Here is a 21,656-nt window from a genome sequence, read left to right on the forward strand (position 1 = left end):
ACCTCCATTTCCTTCCATTGCTTTTAGGTGTACCACTTCTTTTCTTGGATCACATTTAAATGTGGTTTTGTTGAAGCTAATCTCCTCGTCCAAAGCTCCATGTGTAACCTCATGATAAAAACTTCCATGTCAAATATTCACTACCATAACATACAAGACTGTTTCTCCTTTGTCCAAAATGAAAAAAGCTCATTGATGTTTTCTGATTACAAAAATAATATAGGCGTATCTTACAAATGGAAGTCCATGAAATATAAGTAAAGATCACATCAAATGCTAATTAAACTGAGATAACAGCTAACATTTCCCTATCTATCCACCCTGATTTTTTTCCCTGGATGCATGTGTCTTTACAAACCATACGATCATAGCATTCATGTGGATTTGTAACCTGCTTTATATTGTCATGAACGGTGTGGAAAACTCATTCAACTCTGGCATCTAGCTGGAGCAGCTCACTGAAGGAAAATGGCTAAGAATAATTGCTTTCTCTGTATTTTTAGCAGTTCGCTTAATTTAGAGATCATTCATTAAGGCTCCAAGTCATCATATGTGCAAATGACAGACTCTAAAAAATCAGCGATTTGAACACATATGTATCCACTTTCCTTTTTAAAAACTTTTAAACATTATAAAAGCAATGTAAATTAATGGTTCAAAAATAGTGCAAAGGCTATAAACTAAAAAATAAAAGTCTCACTCTCACTCATTCTCCCTCTCCTGCCCACCCGAGTCCTTTCTGCACCTCAGTGGTAACCACTGTTAACAGTTTACCTGTTGAGAAACGGTCTTTGCACGTGCAAGCCCGTTATGGGCACATACAATGTACCACCCCCCTTATAAACATAAATGGGTCTCATCACACGTCTGCAGCCAGTTTTTATAAATCTATACATCAGGAACATCTTTTCAAATAAATTCAAATAAACTACTTTCAGATACACTTTAAAAATTAACTTTCTTTACAGCTGTGGCATTTTCTATCGAATGCCCCCTGGTTCATTTCACCAGCTCCATCCCTGGCTTGCTGTCAGACCTTTTTGCCACAAAGCACATCCTTGTCCATGTACCTTAGTGTGACTCGGTCATCCGTCTGTGTTACATTTCTAGAATGGGACATCAGGGTCCAAGTTCACAAAACCACACACAGCACTGTATTTCTCCATAACTTAGAGAACTCATTTCTTATTTCCGTGTTTAGTAGAGCATTTAACGTAAGGCTTGCCTCACGTAGGCCCCATAGTGGGTCACAGTAGACAGAGGGAAGAAAAAGGCTGGGATGAGAGAGAATGCAAAAACGCCGGGGGAACACAGAGGAAACTGAGGGCAGGAATGGCTCTTGTTCCTTGAAGAGGTGAGCAGACAGGTGCAGGACTGGAGGGGCCCCTGGCCTGAGAGCTCTAGAAAACGATTTCGCTCTGCACACATAAGAAACAGCTGAGCAAGTCACAGATCTGTGGGACTTGTTTCCCACACAAGAGGATAAAGCCAAATACAATGTTTAAAGAATTTGCAAGAAAAAGAATTATTTTCATCATGGGCTGTCTGGATTTCAGAGACAGCCAGGTGTGAGTTCAAATCTGCCTCACACAAAGTTTCCCATTAGTAGTTGTGAGAGATTCTGATGTGAACTTTTGCCCATAATTGGATAAAGATATAACACTGTCCTTCAATAAAGTACTTTACTTTAAAAGAGAAGCTTATTTGATAAAGTGATTGGCTGACAGATGGCTCAAAAGTTCTGTTTGAAATAATTCCAAGCTTTGAAATAGGAAACTAACGTGAGAATTTTGTGCCTGGGAAGTTTGTTATTTATTGCATGTGAGATTCGGGGTTGGGTTTTCACATTAACCCAAGCGTTGGACTTGCACGTCAGACCATCTAAAGGCCTCCGGCACCTCCACCTCCCACTGTGTGTCCTCAGAAATGCTGCCCCAGAGTTTCTCAGGTGGTTGGCAGTTATAGCTGAGTTTAAGGTGAAAAAAAAAAAAAAGAACATGACAGTCCTGTGATTTTTTTCTTTCTGTCAAGTTAAACCATTTAATTCTAAAAAAACAATTACAGCACGGTAGCGAGCCCAGCTATGTTTGGGAAGGAATTTATTGCATACCTTTTATTTATAGACTGATCCCCAATCCAATCTGTAGTTAAATAAAACATGTTTTTTATTATGTTTTATAATCGAGATCTTATCAGATCTCTCTTAAAAACATTGAGCATTTGTTCCATAAACAAAATAGCTTTTCAGTAATATACTTTTGTCTAAGACTTGTTGAGCAAATACATGAGGTGCTAGTTTCTGAGTAACATCATGGTCACCAGGGTGGGAACATGATGTTGTCCAAGTGGGAGCGTGCAGGTTGGGGAGAAGGCCAATGAGTGCACAGGAAATTCTGAATACCCAAGGCATAAGGGACGGGGCCCCGCATCCGGTTTTGGAGTGGCAGGGAATAATTTCCAAAAAAGGCAGAGACTACTGACTACTAAAAACAAAATAAATAGAAGAAGGCAGCTTATAGGGAGAGAGTGCATGTGCCAATGGACCAAGTTTAGACTATCGTGGGGGCTATGGGAACCCACCAGCACTGAGAGTGACGTGAAATCTGTCTTTGGAAAGATCAGCCTGGCTGTGGGATGAAGAGAAGGGTTGGGGCAAATGCTGGAGACAGAAAGACCAACAAGAGGCCACTGTTGTGATCCAGAGGATAAAGATGGAGACTTGGATAAAGCCATAGGCAGAGGAGTAAGAGAAGGATGCATGGAGGAGAGATTGAGGAGGAGAACGTGGTACCTGAATGCAAGTGGACGGTCAAGAAGAGGTAATGATGAAAGATGATGTAGCAAATACTGCTGTCTGCTCCGTCATCAGTTATCACCCTGCCTTCACTACTCCGATGGCCACCTTCCCGCTGTCAGCACCTGCACATGTCTGCCGAGGGTTTCCTCTGGCCATGGCAGCTGCTGAGCCCACCCTGTGGTCGGCCAGAGTGCTGGGGCATGGCTGTCCCGGGAGCAGCTGTAACTAATGAGTGACTGCATACCCACCCCAGCTCCCTCCGCCTTGGGGAGAAAACTCTCAGGGGTGTGTCCTCTGTTGCCTCCCAGAGTTCTCCAGGGAATTCATCTCCAGTTGTCCACAGCCGGTGACCTATCTGATAGCAGACCCTTCACTGGCTGCCTTCCTTTCCCTAGCTTGCTTCTCTGTCTTTCTCCCAGTATTTCCTGATCTCACTTCCTTAAAAAAAATGACTTGCACTTAAATCTTTGTCTCAGTATCTGCTTTGGGAAGAACTCAAACACTGGTGACTGGTGTCCAACCTTATAGTTTGTGTCATGGTCTGTGCTGGTGATGATCTCCCACAAAAGAAGAACAAGACAGAGAAGAGGAATGAGTTGATTTTGGAGGGAAGGTACGGGGACAGTGGGAGGTGGCGGAAACATTACAATACGTTTAACTGGGCACCAACTGAATTTAAAGAGCTCAAGGACCTCTGTGTGGGATGTCTCCACAGACCCCAGTGGCTGGTGTAGTGAGCCTGACAGCATTTGGCAAACGCAAAGACTGCCCCTACTGCAGTGCTTCTAGTTAACATCTTACTTTTCTGGATGATAAATTGAGAAGAGAAATGGTAAGTACTTTGCTAAAGGAAACACGCCGCATGAGGAAGAACAGCCACAAAATGCAGCCGCTGACTGGCACTCCGATAACTACATCCAGAAAGGGCTGCGGTGTGCTGGGGAGGCACCTATTTGGCCCGCAAATGGGAAATACAGGATGGATTTGTTTGAATGAAAATAGATGGTCTAGTTTGCGAGTGCAATGCCTTTTTTCCCCTCCCCTGGTTGCCAGAGGGTCATTGCTGCCCTGAAAAGGAATAAACGCAAAGAAGAAATTGCATGCAATGAAAATAAGTATTTTTGATAGCAAAAGGAATGGAAGAACATATTGTATAGACAGAGAAAAGGCCTTGGAGATTGGAGGAGCCAGTCCCGAATGGAAGCCAGGGTCACCACATGGCAGTTTTCGAACAAATACTCTCCATCATCCATTACACAGACTGGAGAATTTGGTCTTTTACAGCACTGTTCCCTCTCGTGGCTTCTATCTCAACAGGCTTTGCAAGAGCGACAACACAACCACAGGCACCGCTGAGGCCTCATACATGGTGTGCGGAAAATTTTGTGGGAGCACATACATCTTTGCTCTGGTCCCGGGAAGATCCCAGGCTGGTGCGGCGTAACTGAAGTCTTGGAGGGTGGCAGTGGCGGGGGGTGGGAGACCTGCTCCTGAGAAACAAGGTCCTCAAGCTGAGTTTTTAAAAGCCCCTTTGGACGTTACCATTTCCTACTAAGTACAAACCTGAATATGTAGATGACCATCTTCAACACCAAGTGATTCAACTCCTGTGCCACCTGGGTGGAGATACAGAGGCTGGGCCAAACCACCACAGTTTTTTTCTCTGTCTCTATGGTTTTCTATAGATAGCTCAGGGGAGGCATCCAAGCTGGACGTGAATTTCTCCTTTGGAAAGGCTACTGCCCTTTAAAAGACATGTGCCTGGATTTCAGCGCATGCACCCCACCACTGATGCTCTGCAGAGACCGGATTAGTTATAGTTCGAAGACTAGGCTGGACCCAAGCTGACAGTGCTTTACGTGAGACCCTCCTCTACAAAGAGTTACTGGCTTCAGTACCACACCTTTCGAATTCACCCACATTCAGACCAAGACCAGGTGGGGCCAGTCGTGAGCACATCATTTTTAGCCTCCAATAACATTATCTGGATCAGGAAAATCTACAGCAATGGGAACTTCTCTTCTAGTAAACAGCTGCAAGGACCAGAGCTCACCTGGGGCAGGTACAGCAAAGAAACGCCCACAAGCGGGCAGAATCGAGTCTCAGTTTGAAGCACAGCAGGGATCAGATACACCAGCCCGTAGGCCATTTGGTTCTGGACAGTGAGTCCCTGCGACCAATGGGGACATTCCTACCAATGGAAAGTTGTATAATGGAAAGACCGCTGTCATCATGGTCACTGCCATGGCTTCTGAAGTGAATGTGCACTGCGTACTGATGGCCTGGAGGTGACCACTTGGCATTTAAACCCACCTATTTGTAAATAAGCCAATCAGCACTAACAAATGCATAAATACCACCCTAAGTGCAGAGCGTGATGAATTTTCGCAGAATTACCTGTGCGTATAATCAGCAGCGAGATAAAGAAACAGAACATCCCAGCTTCCTAGAAGCCCTTCCGTGTCCCCTTCCTAGTCACTTCCCACCCCTGAATTCTGTGTCTTTAACAAATTATTTATGTTGAATTGTTTCTTCCCCACCTTTTTTTACTGCTTCCTCAAGGACATTTTTTTCATTGCTTTTTTTGAGAGAGGCAAAGGGAGAAACACCGATGTGAGAGAGAAGCATCTATTGGTTGCCTCCTGTACTCACCTACACTGGGGACCAATCTGGCATCCTAGGCATGTGCCCTGACTGGGAATTGAACCCACAACCCTTTGGTTACAGGACGACGGGACAACCATCTGAGCCATACCCCAGTCTGGGCCGTTTTCCCAGTTCTGAGTGGGGGTGGTAGAATTTCAGGGGCAAAAACCCTAGGCTAGACTCTGATTTCCCCCTGTACCAACACATAGTTTTGGCCTTTAGAAGGAAAAGAAAGGAACCTGGGTGCAAGTAACAGCAGTGTTCCAGAGGGCAGAGGTTTTGAAAAAGAGGCGTGTGGAAGGAAAAGCTTGGCCATCTCCTGTGCTCTTTCTACTGGAAACTGGGCCAGGACGCGGAACCTGGCTTCTCCGGATTCGCAGTGAAGAACTTACTCTGCCGTAGGGTTGACCAGATCGCCACTGGCTTCGGTGTCACACGTTTTGTTTAACAAGGAGGTTTTTACAGTCTCATGAAACTCCTTCGATGGCCCCAATGATCCATTAAAGATCACTGAAGAGAAACATAAACGGTTTCTGTAACTTTAATAACCGAGAGACACATTCTAAGTGACTATGATTACTAGATATCAAAGCATTAAAGGAAAAAAGATAGAAATGGAAGACAACAGAATTAGAATGATGTTAAGAAGCAGTACATCCTTATCTTGTAAGGTCTTTGAAATGTTTTATGGACAGGACTACTGTCGATTCCTATCTCGAAGAAGTCATTCCCCTGTGTTCCCAATTCCCACGTTTGGATGTGAAAGTTGGACGGTAGGAAAAGTGGATTCATTTAAAATACGGTGTTGGCCCTGACTGGTGTGGCTCAGCGGACTAAGAGCCGGCTTGAGAACCGATTCGTTGCTAGTTCGATTCCCAGTCAGGGCACATGGCTGTGTTTCAGGCCAGGTTCCCAGTGCGGGGTGTGCGAGAGGCAACTGATCCATGTTTCTCTATCCCCCTCCCCTCCCCTCTCTAAAAATAAATTAAAAAATCTTAAAAAAATATGGTGTTGGAGGAGGGCTTTCCAGATACCCTGGGCTTCCAGAAAGATGGCATGTGGGGCCTACTGTAAATTAAGCCTGAAACATCGCTGGAGGCAAAAACGACAAAACCTACTTCGAGCACATCACGAGAAGGTGGGTTCTTTGAACAGACGATGATGCTGGGAACACAGAAGGCAGCAGGAAGGGAGGAGGGCCAGCTATGAGATGGGCTGACTCCGCACAGGAAGCCACGGGCATGAGTCTGCAGGAGCCGATCAGGACGCAGAGGACAGGACAGTGTGGACACCGCTCATCACAGGGTCGCCAGGAGGCAGAGCCGACTCAGCAGCACTGGACGCACACACACTGGAGGAGGCCGTCCATCAGTAGTACTTCGACTGCCAACTGTGGGTCGTGTGGGCAAACGCTGGGGAGATGTGCTCACGGCTGGTGACGCACCCTGACTTCAGTGGGTGGCGTGCGAGGGTGGGAAGAGGGAAGGTGCGTCGTGCAGCGCTGGGTTTGAATTCCCCTGCAGCCCCTCACCAACCGTGTGACTTTAAACAAGTTAGGACATCTCTCCGCATGAGGCACAAACCTCTGGTCGTAAGTCCCAGGAATCTAATGTACAGCATGGTGGCTACAGTTCACACCACTGTAATGTGTATTTGAAAGTTTCTAAGAGAATAGAACTTACAGTTCTCACCGTAAGTCCTGGCCAGGTGGCTCAGTTTGTTGAATTGTCATCCTGTGCACTGAAATGTCACAGGCAACCAACTGATGTTTCTCTCTCACACAGATGTCTCTCTCTCTCCACCCCCTTCCTCTTTCCCTAAAACCGATAAACATATTCTTGGGTGAGGATTAAAATAAATAAGTAAAAATAAAGATAAGTTGTTATTAAAAAGTTCTCTTCATAAGAGAACAATTATAACTATATTAGGTGATGAATGTTAACTAAACTTATTTCAGTAATAATTTTCCAATATAGGTTTCAATTATGTTCCTTGAACTAATACAATGTTATAGGTCAATTATATCAATAAAACTAGAAAAAGTTATTAAATCTCTGTGAACCTCTATTTAATCTTCTGTAAATTGAGCATAATTTCTATGTCTCAAGTTGTTTTCAGAATTAAATGAGCTGCCATAGGTCCTTGATCACTGTTAGCTTCCTTCTCTGTACAGAATAGATTTGTTTAATCAAAAAGGGGCTTAAGCTACAAAATGATACGCACCAACAACACCCGACAGTCTACTGTTTACCTGTGACTTAAGTCTGAATTGAAAAAGAATCTGCTGTGTTTGAAAAAGGATAGAAGAGAACACTTCGCCGTAATCCAGAGCAGTTCTGTCTCTCTCTCTCCTGAGGTATGACTGGGAAGTCTTCACGTGAGGACGGGACGTGCTCACCATTCCAGCCACCGTGTGGAGGCCATTCACAGCTGGCCAGTGGCAAGGGGGGCGGGGTTAGTTGAGGGTGGCATGCTAATGCAAGGCACCCTTTACTTAGAGTTTGGAAAAGTATAAGACATGGCACCACGTGTATTAGAATGATGGGCAAAACAGAGAGAGGAAAATGGATCAAGACCTGGTCTGGGGATAAGGCTAGGTCATTTCCAAACCAGCCCTTTCCCCGCCACGTTCTTTTCTTATGAACAAGACCAACAAAAGAGTTTTGTTTTTTTAAAGAAGTTAGCAAATAACAGGGGTGGGGATTTACAACTGTAACTGCTGATACGTCGTACAATGTCCAACTCTAGGCTCCACTGGAAACAGCAAACAGGAGCATCAGTGACTCCAGACGCTGTGAGAGAATTCCATGGAGACCCACGTCTTCCTTCGCACCTGCTCTGGTCCTGTTTTTGTTTCTCGGCTTAACACAGAGCAAACAGACTGTGACTTCAAAAATCACACTGAAACAGAACGGAAGCTCCACGGTGTTTAAATGCTGCGCAGAGACAGAAATTCCTCTCTTCCTAGCGAACAGGAACAGCGTCAGGTGCAATGGTAGCAGGCCTGTGCCTCGTACGGAGGCACCCGCCCTTCATGCCCAGGCGAACCCCTGACCTCAGAATCCGTCTTCTATTAATATCAATCTTTCAGAGTGAGACAACTCTAAATTAGATGAAGTACCTGACATTGCACACGGTCTGTAATTCTAGCTCCCCCATAACAGGAGAGTGTTTTTCTTTCTTTTGTAAAATCACCACCAGCAACACCATTACCCAGGATGCACTCAGTCATCTAATTCACAGCTTTAAGGATATTTTGTCCCCATGTCCCTGTAGCAGAAGGTGACAGCAGCTTTTAAATCATCATTTTATTAGGGATTCCTGGTGTTACCTCTGTCTAAGACATTTGCAGCAAGTAAAGATGTTGGGTCCCAGCCCTTGAACATTCTCTGGTGCTCAGGAAAGTCAGTCTAGAAACACTGGTGACAGCAGAGGCCAAGACACCGCGAAGCGCTCTGTTCGTCTGTCTCCCTGGGATGGTGGCAGCTGTGCATCTCAGACACCATCTGCCGAAGGCAAATGCTAGTCCACTGTGCTGGTCTCGATTTCTTCCCAGCCCACGGTCCTCCCCACCCCTCCCCACTTAGCGACGCCTGCACTGCTGCTTCATTCATCATACACACTGGCCTCACCTGAGCCTCCCAGGTGGACGCTGCCCCTGCCCCTGCCCCACGCTCTCATTCCAAAGGTGCTCAGAGAGAATTTCATCCCATACATGGAAGGGGTGTAAACATACACCAGTACAGGTTGTTGGATTAATGCTACGGGTTTTTAGCACTTGCGAGGGATTTCTTAGATTGGAACTAGGCGCCTGAACTGTCCTTAATCTCTACTAATTGGGAATCTGAGGTAAGTTTCTGGGTTGACGTTTATCTTTGCATTCTCTGTGGAAAGAAGTTGGCAAAGCAAATAAAGAAGATAAATAATATTTTAATGGTAATATTGAGACTACCCCACAGAAGATTTCTCAGGACTCAGGCTTTTGTTCATACCCTAACCACAAAATATTTTCTGCTTAGTCACTAAAGCCCGCTGCCTCCTTCCTGGCTTCCCCATGTCTGCCCAGCCACTGTCATTCCTGAGTTCAGCCTGCTTACGGCAAAGCCAGCCAGCCTCCCAGGCCCGGCAGCCACCGTCTGCCTCTCTCGTCCCTGCCTCTTCTCCCTGTCCCTGGCCCTCATTACTGATGCTGCTCAGCACAAGGGCATCCCCAGTGCACTCCTCGTTCCTGTCACCGCTCCTCCAGTGATTCAGCATTCTGCTGCCTGCTTGGTCTTCGAAATTTTCCATAGCAATTCATGACTCTGTACACCGCAGCACCTCGAGATCCTGGACTACAGCTTTGGTTGCCTTGTCCCCAGCACAGCAGCTGGGCGGCGTAACGGAGTAAATGTGGGCCCACACTATCTGAGGCCCCGGGGGCCTGATGTATTTCAGGATTTGTACTTTTTCTGATTTCAGGATGATAATATGGTGCACAATGCATACTTTATACAACACTCAAATGGGCCTTTATAATCAAGTATGTTGATATTTCTGCAACGAAATGCATTAACTTCACCCTTGGCATAACACAGAAAGGCTGTAAATAGCCTCCCGTTAGTTTGTATCATCAAGTAACTTTTTCAAAAAATTGTGGTTGGTAGAGTTTGGGGTCTCTGAGCTGTGGGTGAGGCACTGGGGAGCTTCTGTGGGAGTGTCGCGGCCAGTCGCCACCCTCCGGACTGAAGGGAAGTACGGACTCAAAAAGTCCCCGTAATCCCATGTATCCTCAGTGCACACTGGTCTTCTCCACAGTTAGTTGGCGTTTTTGAGGCTTTCCTTACAGACCGTGTCTTCACGCTGCAAGAAGTCCGGGCTCGCCGGGTGGTCCTTATCATTTTAATTTCTCTATCTTTAACTCCATTTGTAAAGCATTGTCACCTTGCTTACTTTTAAACAGTCCCCTTTGGTTGTGTATTTTAGCAAAATGTGAACAGTCATTCAGCGTATCCTCTGCCTAAAGACAGGCTTTTGGAAGCACGGAGGTTGGCTCTCCCTGTGGATGGTGGCTTTACATTTTTAAAATCCCCATTTTACTGACTCCCGCACCCACAAAGAAGTTAAATTTTTAAGTGTGAATTCATCTAATCTGTGATATAAGTCTATCGAGCCAATGACAGAAATGCCGTTTATACACAGTTAAAAATATACCGACATCACTCTTGAAGTGCAGCTGTAGCTTGACCAGTACAGCATTCTTAAAATACAGCCAAGACAAACAGTAAACCAGCAATGCGGGGTTTGTCCATCCATCATGGGACGTCGGCTGTGTGGGTCACAGCACTCCGACTGGCAATTCGTAGGCAGTTATTTTGACATTAAAAAGTCACAATCCATCAACTTAACAGCAGGGCGATAATCTGGGGACCAGGGAGCTGGCTATTTAAAATGACACTGTGGGAAGCAAACGGTCGTTCAAATAGCCCCTGTTTGAGAGTGAAGACATCAGCTAAGTAGAATTTCCTCCCCCCTCTCGAACCAGGTATTATGTAACAGGTTTTTGTGTACATGTGTTATTTATGGTGATTGAACCTCAAAGGCCTGCAAAGCTAAAAAGCACACAGGTCCCTGGACCCTTTGGAGATGGGAAGACAGGAATCTGCCTACACAAGACTGAAGGAGAACAGAGAGCTGCCTTTTCCCAGCTGTTTGTTACCCCCCTCCCTTCCAATGACTTGTGACACCCAAGACAACATTTCAGAAGATGCTGCTGGGCTCCTTCTGAATTACACAGTACTCCGATATCCAGCTGTCTGTGACACCAGGCACTTGGACTTGATGTTTGCAGAGGTGCCCGGCCAGCAGCCCTGCCGTGAGACCCGCCTACACATGCATGGAGCCACAGGCTCCACTGCCCTCCTGGACAAGTGGTGGGTATGGAGGCCACCGAGAGCTTCGGAGATTCCCCCCATGGCTGGGAACGAAGGTAACCCCAGCAGGAAGCCTCCTGGCTGCTGGCCCGGGGTTAGGGCGGGTGGGGGGGAGTGAGTGAAGAGGACGGGCTGCAGTGCAGTGATTCTCAAATGTCCTGGTTTCATAGCGGCTCTGAGGACACTCACACGAGCCCTGAGGGATGGTCATGCTGTTGATAAGGGCACAGCAACTACATTTTTCTGTTTCTCTTTGGAAAAGAAAAAGGAAGAGCAGACAAGAAACTGTGTACTGATCCTCTTGGCAAAAAAGAACACGAGGTGGCTACACGCAGACACCCTATGAAGGGCGTAACATCTGGGCAGCAGGGCTGTTTTAAGGAGCTGTGTTGCCTGCATGGAAACCAAAGTGGCATTTGTGGTGGCCCTTACCCTGCCAGGGTCCTGCCCTGTCCTGCCCTCGTCACCGCGCCCCCAACCCTCCTGGCTGCCTCCCTGAAATACTGACACTGCAGAAAGCACATTGTTTTCAGGTCATGCTTCGATATTTCAAAGAGTGAGACTTTCCCTGTAGGAATGAAACCGCAGCAGGTAACCGACGATGAATTTCTAAAGCAGAGGCAGAGCTTTCTTACAGTCTGTGTTTTCTTTTAATGAACTTTTGTGGTTGCTTAAATTGAGTCTCTCCCTCTTCTTTTAAAAAACCGAGCTTCTCCCTATGCATAACGTCAACATATTCGATGAAAATATCTGAAAATGCACACAGTTCAGCAAGGTAATTTTTAAGCGATCAACAGTAGAAGCAAAGCCAATGACGCATCCATACCTGGAGCCGATATTCTTCCGTGAAGCACAGAGTCACTGGGCAGCAAGTCCTTTGAGTTGGAGGAGAACGGTGATTGTCTAAATGTATCTTCTGAAAAGAAAGGGCTGGGGTGGGGGAGGAGGAGTGACGTTTAGTAAATTAAAGTTATTTAGGGTACCCAGAGCAACTGGCCCCAAACACACACACACACACACACACACACACACACACACACGCTGGATAATGTATTTTTTTTTAAAATGAAGTTTAGAGACTATAAGAAGAGTGTGCTGAAAATGGAGAAAGAGAAAATATATTACACGAGACAAGTGCCATCTGCCCACTCTGCTATTGGTTTTATATACAAGGTGAATATATGAAATATCGTCTTTGAAAGATGGTTAAACCCACAGTCAGGACAGCTGAGCACTAAATTTAACTCTTGTGTTACACGTTCTGTGAGTGTGTTGTGCCCAAATGAAGACTAACCATCGGGGTCAGAATCAGCAAGTCCTGTTGAGGTTCTTCCAAGAGTGGTGACAGATTTGCCCTTGTACACCCACATTCTGTCACCTGATTCCTTGGGGACCAAGAGCATGCCTTAGAAGGTTGGAGCAGGGGCCATTCTACTGAAGGAGACACCTCACAGGTCCCCACAGACACTGAGAGAGCATCCTAGAATTGTCGGGTTCAGAAGGTGTTAAAGCACCTCCATGTTCTATGAAACCAAGGCTCTGCCCTAGGTGATTCTAAGTATCCCTAGTGCCTCAGCTAGAAATAGAACCAGGGACACCAAACACCCCGTCAGAGTTTCTACTGACAGTGCAGCCAGAGTGGACACAAAGGCCTTGGATGATTTTCATCACAGGGTTTTAACCCAATCCTATCATCCATCATCTGTGCTGCTAAAGTGACCTGTGAAGAAGTATTGTGATCACACTTGAGAACACTGGAGTATCCAGTGGCGTCCACCCTGGAGAACTGGAAAGACCTAGTTACAACAGGAAAAGTCTAATTGAGGGAACTGGGTACAGGCACAGATGGTGGACGGGTCACAGAGGGCAGTAAAGCAGCCCAGAGATTAAAAAAAAAGGAAAAGGCCACCACCGCCCTCAGGCTGGAGGGACAGAAAGACATAAATGGAGTCCAGGGGCTGGGGCCACCTCATGGGAGCTGAAGCCACAGAGAAGGTGCAGCTGCTGCTGGAGATGAGGGAGAAATATCCTAGCTCTCCTTTAAGCCCCACCCCCTCTCCCCTCAGGGCCTCTGATAGGCTGAGCCCTCCCAGAAGCCAGACAAACGCAGCATCAGGGATCAGGCCCCCTGCAAAGACACAGATGAGGGGGTGGAGAGGAAAAGATCTGAGGACACTGGAGCCTGGGACTCCCGTGATGGGTGCTGCTTTCTAAACATGCCGCAAGGCTATGGTTATTGTATTATTAAATACAATAAAGGAAATATTAAGATAAATCAAAGACACATGTAAAAATATTTTAAAAAAATAACCAAGTTTTACATGACGGTTAGGCTAGATTTCATGCAACGCTAGGTCACAGTGCTTTTTAGTTTTGTGTCAAAGATAAAAACAATGTAAATAGGATGAAATATGAACTGGCTGGTAGGTAATGGGGAGCAGGGAGACAGGCCATTCTATGTCACTCTCCTCCCAGATGACACAAACCCTGCAGAGGATAAGGCAGGGCTGCGTGGTGCCTGAGAGCACGCCCTTGGGAGGCAGTTCTGGGTTCAAACTGCAGCTCCGCCCCTTACAGCCGTGAGACCTTGCACGTATATTTAACTCCTCAGAGCCTCCGTCTCTCGTCTGTGAACTGGCATGGTGACAGTGTGCGCCCCGCAGAGGGGAGCTGTGAGGCCTGAGAAAGATACCCCACGGAGGATGCTCTTCACAGTGCCTGGTGAACAGTCAGTGCTCAGAAAAACATGGGCTATTTTTTACTTCTATCTCTGGCTAGCCAAAAGCAGAACAAAAACTAATCGCAAGCTGACAAAAAGTGTGGTTTCCTTGGATAAAATGAATGAAGCGAAGGTTGCTCTGATTTGGGCCAGGCGCCTGCTGGAGGGATTAGGTTAATTTTCAGTATTTCCATGAAGAAAACTGTTGAGAAACAGAGAACCTGAAAGGATATAGGAACGTTGGGGGATGGTTGGTCAAACCCAGACTATGAGATTTCTCCGTCCCACCTTCTTAGCTCTGAAGCTTCTGCTGAGGTGACAGTGACACCCTCGTGTCTCCGTGGGCAGTTCACATGGAAACGGCACAGCTGGCCCTGGGCACGGGGTAGAGAGTGGCCAGGGGCCAGCCTGTGACTGTCACTCTGGCCACAGCAATTGCCTTGAAGTCTGAGAGTTCAGGGGAACCCGTGCAACTGCTTGGTCTGAAATGTGGAGACGTCCCTTTGGGGACAGCAAGAGTCCCAAGAGGGTCCCCCAAAGGGTACCTAGAAGCATCACCCTTCTTGCCACAGAGAAACATGTTCACTGTCCCCCTTCGCTCCGGTCTACAGTGAGCACTTAGTGAGCGTCTAGAGAACGCTGGCCCTGGGAACATAACGCTCCACAGAACTGGCTCTGGTTGCAGGTGTCAGGGAGCGCAGGGGCCTGTGTGGGCACGAGAAGGGGGACTGCCACGTGACCAGTGCTGTAGAAGAGGGGTGCAGTGTTTCCTGCAGAGGCTACTGCTGACCTGGGACCTGCGTGCAGAGTGGGGCTGTGAGGCTCCTAGGGGCTAAGGAAGGTGTCCCCTGCAGAGGGAGAGAACACAGCCAGTCTGCGGAGCTGGAAGAAGGCCCGTGGTGTGGGGGATGGGGCTGGCTTGGCACGTGGGCGCACTGCATGCAGGGATCACGGCTGTGTCCTAAGGGCCCTGGGAAGCCCTGCTGTGTTTTAAGTAAGCAGCTGGGTGGTCAGAATAGATCAGCAGCTTCAGGAAGCTCTGCCCGTTGGGTGGCGTGTGGGCTCACAGAAGTCAGGGCAGGTGGCAGAGCAGCAGGCCGTGCTGGACGTGGTAATGCTGGTGACCAACGCTGCAAGCCAGCAGCAACGCTTGCAGACTGGAAGACAGTACAACGGATAGGCAGGTGAGGACCAGAAGGAACCCTGAGGTTTCCAGGTGAACCGGCCTGAGGCAGCCATGCTGCCTGCGGGGAACAGCCTCCTCCTCGGTTCTGAGTGGTGGAAATGGGCCAGCTCTGCATCTCCACGTGTCCTCTGCAACAGCGGAGGCCCACTGATGGGAGGAGGGAAGTCCTCTCATCACCCCGCTGCTTAGAGAAATCGAGGCGAAAGGAGACAATCAATGAGGGGAACATTCCAAGTAATTTTCTACCCTGGATGCTTTATCCTGTATAGCAAAGAAAAGATTTCTTCCAAGGGAGAAGAGAATGAGAGGGGAGTCGTGCCGAAGACTGAAAGTGCACTGAAAGGACTGGCGATGTGGAGGGGCAAAGAATCAATGGAGAACCATTCACAAGTCAAGGCAGCTTAAGTCTGGTGTAGGGGCTGACCTGCAAGGAGAAGATGCCGGGTTAACAGAGCAGCAGTCCTGGGAGTTCGGAGGACCTGAGGCCGAATTCTATACTGGCCACTTCTGAGCTGAGTAACCTTTGTCAAACCAACATCCCCCCAGCCTGTTTCATCACTGAAAAAGCGATTTAAAAATACCATCTCAATGAGGGTGCTATAAAGGTTAAAGAAGAAATTTCATGTCCAAGTTCTTAGTACATGGTCCATGCCTAGTCAAACAGCAAGTAACACATACATTGCTTACTAAGTGTCTGGCACTGTTCTAAGGTGCGTTGCTCATATTAACTTCACTTAATCCTCAAAAGGACCCTAGACTGCAGCTACCACTACCACTATCTGTACTTTGTACAGGATGCACCGCATCCGCCTCCTCCCATGGAGACAGACAACACACAAAGGCCGGACTTCATGACACAGGCGACAGACTCGGGTCTGTGTGGCCCTTCAACGGGCCAGTCGGACAGTTACTGATCCTCCACAAAGGCAGCCAGTGTGCGAATGTGGCAAGGTCCTCACTTCCCGATTCTCCAGCTCCCTGAACTTGGGTCACTTCCCTGGGCAAAAGCCTCTCCCTCAAAAAGTGAACTTAGGATGTAGAAAAAGGCAAAAGCTGTTTAAAAACATATTTCTGCTCAATAGTTTTGGTTAGAAAGTTGGTAGAAGGGCAGGTTGAAACTGACAGTTAATGGGGGAGGGGGCTGTAAGGGAACAAAGTCACTATCTACCACAACACATTCCCTTTGGTCCTGTATAATAACAAGTTACTGGAAGACTTAACTAATTCCTGTAAATCACAGGGGGCAAACATAAGGCCCGGGGGCCGAGCCTTGTTTTATCCGGCCTGGCACCTTGTTTTGCCAAGCTCCTTGCCCCTAGTTAAGGAACAGTTACATTTATACAGTCCTAAAATGACACTGGGCCCTTTCAAGGCAACCAAGAGGCTGATGTGGCCCCCAGTGAAAATGAGTTTGACACCCCTGGTATAAATATTCAATAAATATTCAGAAGTAGCATCTAGAAGCTGTTGCTGTAGACTTTGGACTGCCTGACACCCCATTACTTTTCCTGCCTTTTATCTATTTGACTTTCATTTCTGCATAAAAATGAAGTAGAAATTAAATGGTCATTTTCATCTTTCTCCTGTAGAAAATCGAAGGGTTAAGATATGAAGGGGAGGACTTCCGCCAAGATGGAGGTTTAGGTGGATGTGCCTTGCCTCCTCACACAACCAAGTTTAGGGACAACTAAATATTAGCATCAGAAAACACAACCAGAACACGGAAAACTGAACTTTTCGGAAGTCCGCTAACAACAAATTCTTCGGCCCGACCGGTAAGGGGCGAAACCGGCGTCGGGTGAGGAGTTACAAAGGAGAGCTCGATCGACCCGGGCGCGGAATCCAGACGCGCGAATCCAGTCGCACGGGTTCCAAACCCAGGATTGGACCTAGTGAGCTACCGAGCGGCCCACCGGGTGAGCAACTACGGAGGAGTCAGTGGGGAGGCGGTGGCGGCGAGTTGACTGTGGGTGCCCGGTTGCGCGTGGGTGAGGGAGTGAGCGGTCGGACCGGAGGCGGCGGCGCCATTGCCATTTCCCCGCTCTGACCACGCCCCCACATACAGCGTCACAACCCAGCGACCTGGGACTCCAAGGCACCGCTTCTCTCACTTAAAGGGCCAGAACAGACCAAAAATGTCGCAGGGGGACCTCAAAGCCCCGGAGATAAATCTAAGTGACGAAGAAATAGCAAATCTCTCAGACGCACAGTTTAAAACACTGGTCATCAGCTTCCTCACAGATCTGGTTGACTATAGCCACAAATTAGAGAAACATATGAAGGCTAAATTAAGGGAAAGGAATGGAATTCCACAGGAAACCCATAGAGATGAAAAGGAAACTGGGACTCAAATCAATGGAGTGAACCAGAAGGAAGAAAAAAATGATCAATCAGAAAGGAATGAAGATATAAGAATTCAGAAAAATGAGGAGAAGCTTAGGAACCTCCAGGACATCTATAAACGCTCCAATATCCGAATTATAGGGGTACCAGAAGGGGGAAAGACACAACCACCAGTGGAAAAACTATTTGAACAAATAATAAAAGAAAATTTCCCCAATCTGGCAAAGGAAACAGACTTCCAAGAAATCCAAGAAGCCCAGAGAGTACCAAAAAAGTTGGACTCAAGAAGAAACACACCAAGGCATATCATAATTACATTAGCCAAAATTAAAACGAAGGAGAGAATCCTGGAAGCAGCAAGAGCTAAGGGGACAATCACCTACAAAGGAGTCCCCATCAGGCTGTCAGCAGATTTCTCAAAAGAGACCTTACAGGCAAGAAGGGGCTGGAAAGAAATATTCCAAGTCATGAAATCTAAAGACCTACAACCAAGATTGCTCTACCCAGCAAAACTTTCATTTAGAACGGAAGGACAGATAAGGTGCTTCTCAGATAAGATCAAATTCAAGGAGTTCATCATCACCAAGCCCTTATTATATGAAATGTTAAAGGGACTTATCTAAGAAAAAGAAGTTAAAGAAATATGAACAGTGAAAGGACAACAAGCTCACAGTTATTAACAACCACACCTAAAACGAAAGCAAACTAAAAGGACAGCTAGATCAGGAGTGGAAACATAGAAATGAAGATCTCAAGGAGGGTTAGCAACAGGGGAGTGGGAGGAGGAGACGGGGAGAGAAGGTACAGAAAACAAGTAGCATAGACAGTAGATAGAAAATAGATGGGGGGGGGGCAAGAATAGTATGGGAAATATAGAACCTAAAGGACTTGAGACACATGGACATAAGCTAAAGGGGGGTAATAGTGGGGTTGGGGGGGCAGGGTGGAGGGGAATGAAGGGGGGAATAGAACAACTGTAACAGCATAAACAATTCAAAATAAATAAATAAATCTATTTAAAAAAAAAAAAAAAGATATGAAGGGGAACTGTGGTCACCATGACTAGACAATTCCAGGCATCAGACAGCCTGGGATGGAGGGTCACCAGTACAGGGCTGCACAAAGAAAAGATTTACAATAAATAATAAAACAGTCCATAAAAGATTATGGCTCTAAATAGTGATACATTTTGCTAAGTGCCAATTGTGGCACAAATATCTCCACCTTTAACATCTGAAGGCCAACAGGGAGCTCGGTGGCCCGCAGAACTGAAGGCCCCCCACCAGCCCCCATGAGCCGCCATGGAAACGAAATGTTACAGGGACTCTTAGTTTGATGGCAACAGCAAAACAGAACGAAAAGGGAAAGAAGAAGGTGGGTACAAAGTTAAGAAAACAAATTTTATGTTCAGTAATAACACAAAAATTTTCACAGAACGACAGAGAAGCATTTTTTTCTTTCTAAAAGATGATGATAACAATTCTTGGTACTGAATGTGGGGATGGCAAATTGAAAAGAAAGATTAAACCTAGAAAAATGATTTTTCTCTGTAATGAGATTTAACTTAGAACATACAAGGATCTATGTATTTTAGGATGGAACGAAAGTCTGTTAAAGGTAAGAGTGTCTGGCGCATCATCCTGAAGTGGTATTCTGACCTCAATCTGAGCATAGACAAATTTTTCTTTGATGAATAAAAAAAGATGAGGTATTCTCAAGTGAAAGTACTTGAGTCTCCATCCAGCTTCCAGATGTTTTCCGAGAGCTGGGTAAAATATGTCTAAAAGGATTTGATTTAATCTTTATATTGCTTTGCTTGATTTTAAGGAAATTTTAAGAATTATCTGACTTTGATCTTTTAGAGAAGATATATGCGGTGAAAGGAGGACCAGAAGCCCGATTCTGGGCTGGGAAAGTTCCGTGGGAGCCAGCAGTTTCGCTGTCTAGCTGCTACCCCCCGGCCCACAGAGCCCAGCCCCTGGGCCATCTCCCCACACAGCCGAGTATCCCTGCTACCAACGGGCCTTTCTCAACCTCGGTCACTGAAACACTAGTCTTCTGTATTGATATACCATGTATTTTTAAAGAACTAAAATTCCATACATTTATCTAAAACCATCATACTGGCATTTTTAACACTCTGACCTTGAAATTGCTTGCACATGCCCAAGCGTGACACCCCACCTCTCGTTTCGGAGTGAACAGGAGATGCTAGTTGGAAATACTCTTCTGTGCTTCCAAAAGCCTCCAGATGAGGTGAGCGACGGACCAAAATTATTCCAACAATAAACCTTATGCCAGTTTAAAGACTTTCTGAATATGGAAATGGATACAGGGAACTTCCACTCGAATCTCCATGTGTACATAGTGAAATTAAAGGAAATGACAACAAGCCGGAAACGTTTTCTTTGAACAAAACCCAGTCCTCGCTAATAACAATAACAGAAATACAGTCCTTGCCAAAAACCAAAAAGAGTTTTCTTTTAAAAACCTTTCCCAACATATCAGTTAAAGAGATGAGATTATTTGAAGATAAGGAACAGGAGAAATATCTGGATTCGGTACAGCTACCTTGTCAACACTTCCTCCAGGGCTTTAAGGTCAGAAGAAACTCTCTGAGAAACCGGGAACGTGCTCACAACTCGACAACAAAAACGATGCTACTCTTTTTTTTTTAGATATTCATTTTTTAAAAAAGACCCAATAAGATGACTTCATTTTCACCTTAATTTTCACCATTAATGCAACTTTCTTCATTTTTAGGTAGTGCTTATTTTTTTCCCAAATTTACTGTCCTGGGTTAATTTATTTGCTAATAATTTATAACAGAATACTAAATGCTTAATATTTTTAAATGTTTACATATGTACATGGCACACCATGATTACATTTGAAATATATTAAATGCTTAGTACCACGGATTTTTTAAAAAGAATTTTTAACACTTAAAAAAAAAAACCCTGGTGAGGTCATTTTGCTCAGATCTAGCAACCACTAAATGGCACCGTGGACTGGAAGTGGCCCTCCTGTCTTCGCCTTGGGTCCTGCATATCATTTTGGCTGACAGATTGTGCCGTTTCATTTCTTTTGAAACAGGCCCAGGCATCGAACATTTTAGGTAGAAAACCCAGTGCCCCTTTTCCTATGAGTACTCGTGCCGTCACGTAGAACGGTAATCTATGACGAAAGAAAACAGCTGTGACAGTGCTCACGGAGACTCCCTTCCCTTTTCAATACCAGAGACGAGGACGCCTGTTCCAGAATGATTTTATTCATTTACTTATTTCAACAAAAGAACCCAGGGATGCAGGTCAGCGCACATGAGGGTGAAGAACAGTGCTCAAGATTAAAAATGACTGGTGGGGGTGGGGGGCTTAGGGGGAGAGATGGTCTCTGACCTGAAGGCAACCCTGACCATTCAAAACAGTAACCCCCTATTCAAGTTTAAATGGGACACAACAGAAAAGACCCTCCTGTGACCCCAGTGGGCCAGGCCTGGAAGCCCCGGTCATCGATCAAGTTGGGCTGTAGTGAATAAGCTTGAAATAATGGCTATCCACTGGCAAGCTTCAGGCGGGGCATTCATCTACACACTGAGGCTGGCATGCAGAGTCAGTGGGTTTCTAAGTGGTGCTTGTGGGGAGACTGAGGACCAAGGTCTCTCCATCACTCCACTACTCCTATAGGCACGAGCCTTTCATCCTTAATTTTTGAGGTGACGAGAAAGCTAAGATGTGTTTCTTTCTCCTCCTAGTCCGTTCATATGGCTGTGCCAATCCATACAACAGATCCTTCTCAACACTGAGAAAACCAGTCCAACGTGTTGTTATTTTGTAAGTTGTGCACTGGTTTTATTGAAAATATCCATATGTATATGTAAAAGAATCTGCGAGTAAATGTTAGGATGTCTGGGGTATGACTTCAAACACAGGGGGAAGGGACTGGCAAGGTAGGCATGACAGATATTTAATCTGGGCGGTGGGATACGGTGATTTATTGCATCATTCCGTCGACTTTGTTTTGAAATTTTACATCTTTTTAAAAATCAGTAGC

General features: G+C 46.1%; 1 protein-coding gene across 5 annotated transcripts in view; it reads right to left on the bottom strand.

Moving 5' to 3' along the window:
• Window positions 1-21,656, bottom strand: part of ZNF827 (zinc finger protein 827) — a 158,505-nt gene that overhangs the window by 43,506 nt on the left and 93,343 nt on the right. For all 5 annotated transcript variants that reach the window (XM_037162374.2, XM_037162373.2, XM_037162375.2 and 2 more), the window contains one exon: window positions 12,182-12,285. In XM_037162374.2, the coding sequence (XP_037018269.2) occupies window positions 12,182-12,285 (104 nt within the window). The remainder of the gene's footprint in view (window positions 1-12,181; window positions 12,286-21,656) is intronic.

Source organism: Artibeus jamaicensis, unplaced genomic scaffold (assembly GCF_021234435.1).
Source record: "Artibeus jamaicensis isolate MK-2021 breed Jamaican fruit bat unplaced genomic scaffold, CSHL_Jam_final scaffold_537, whole genome shotgun sequence".
Taxonomy (NCBI): Eukaryota; Metazoa; Chordata; class Mammalia; order Chiroptera; family Phyllostomidae; genus Artibeus; species Artibeus jamaicensis.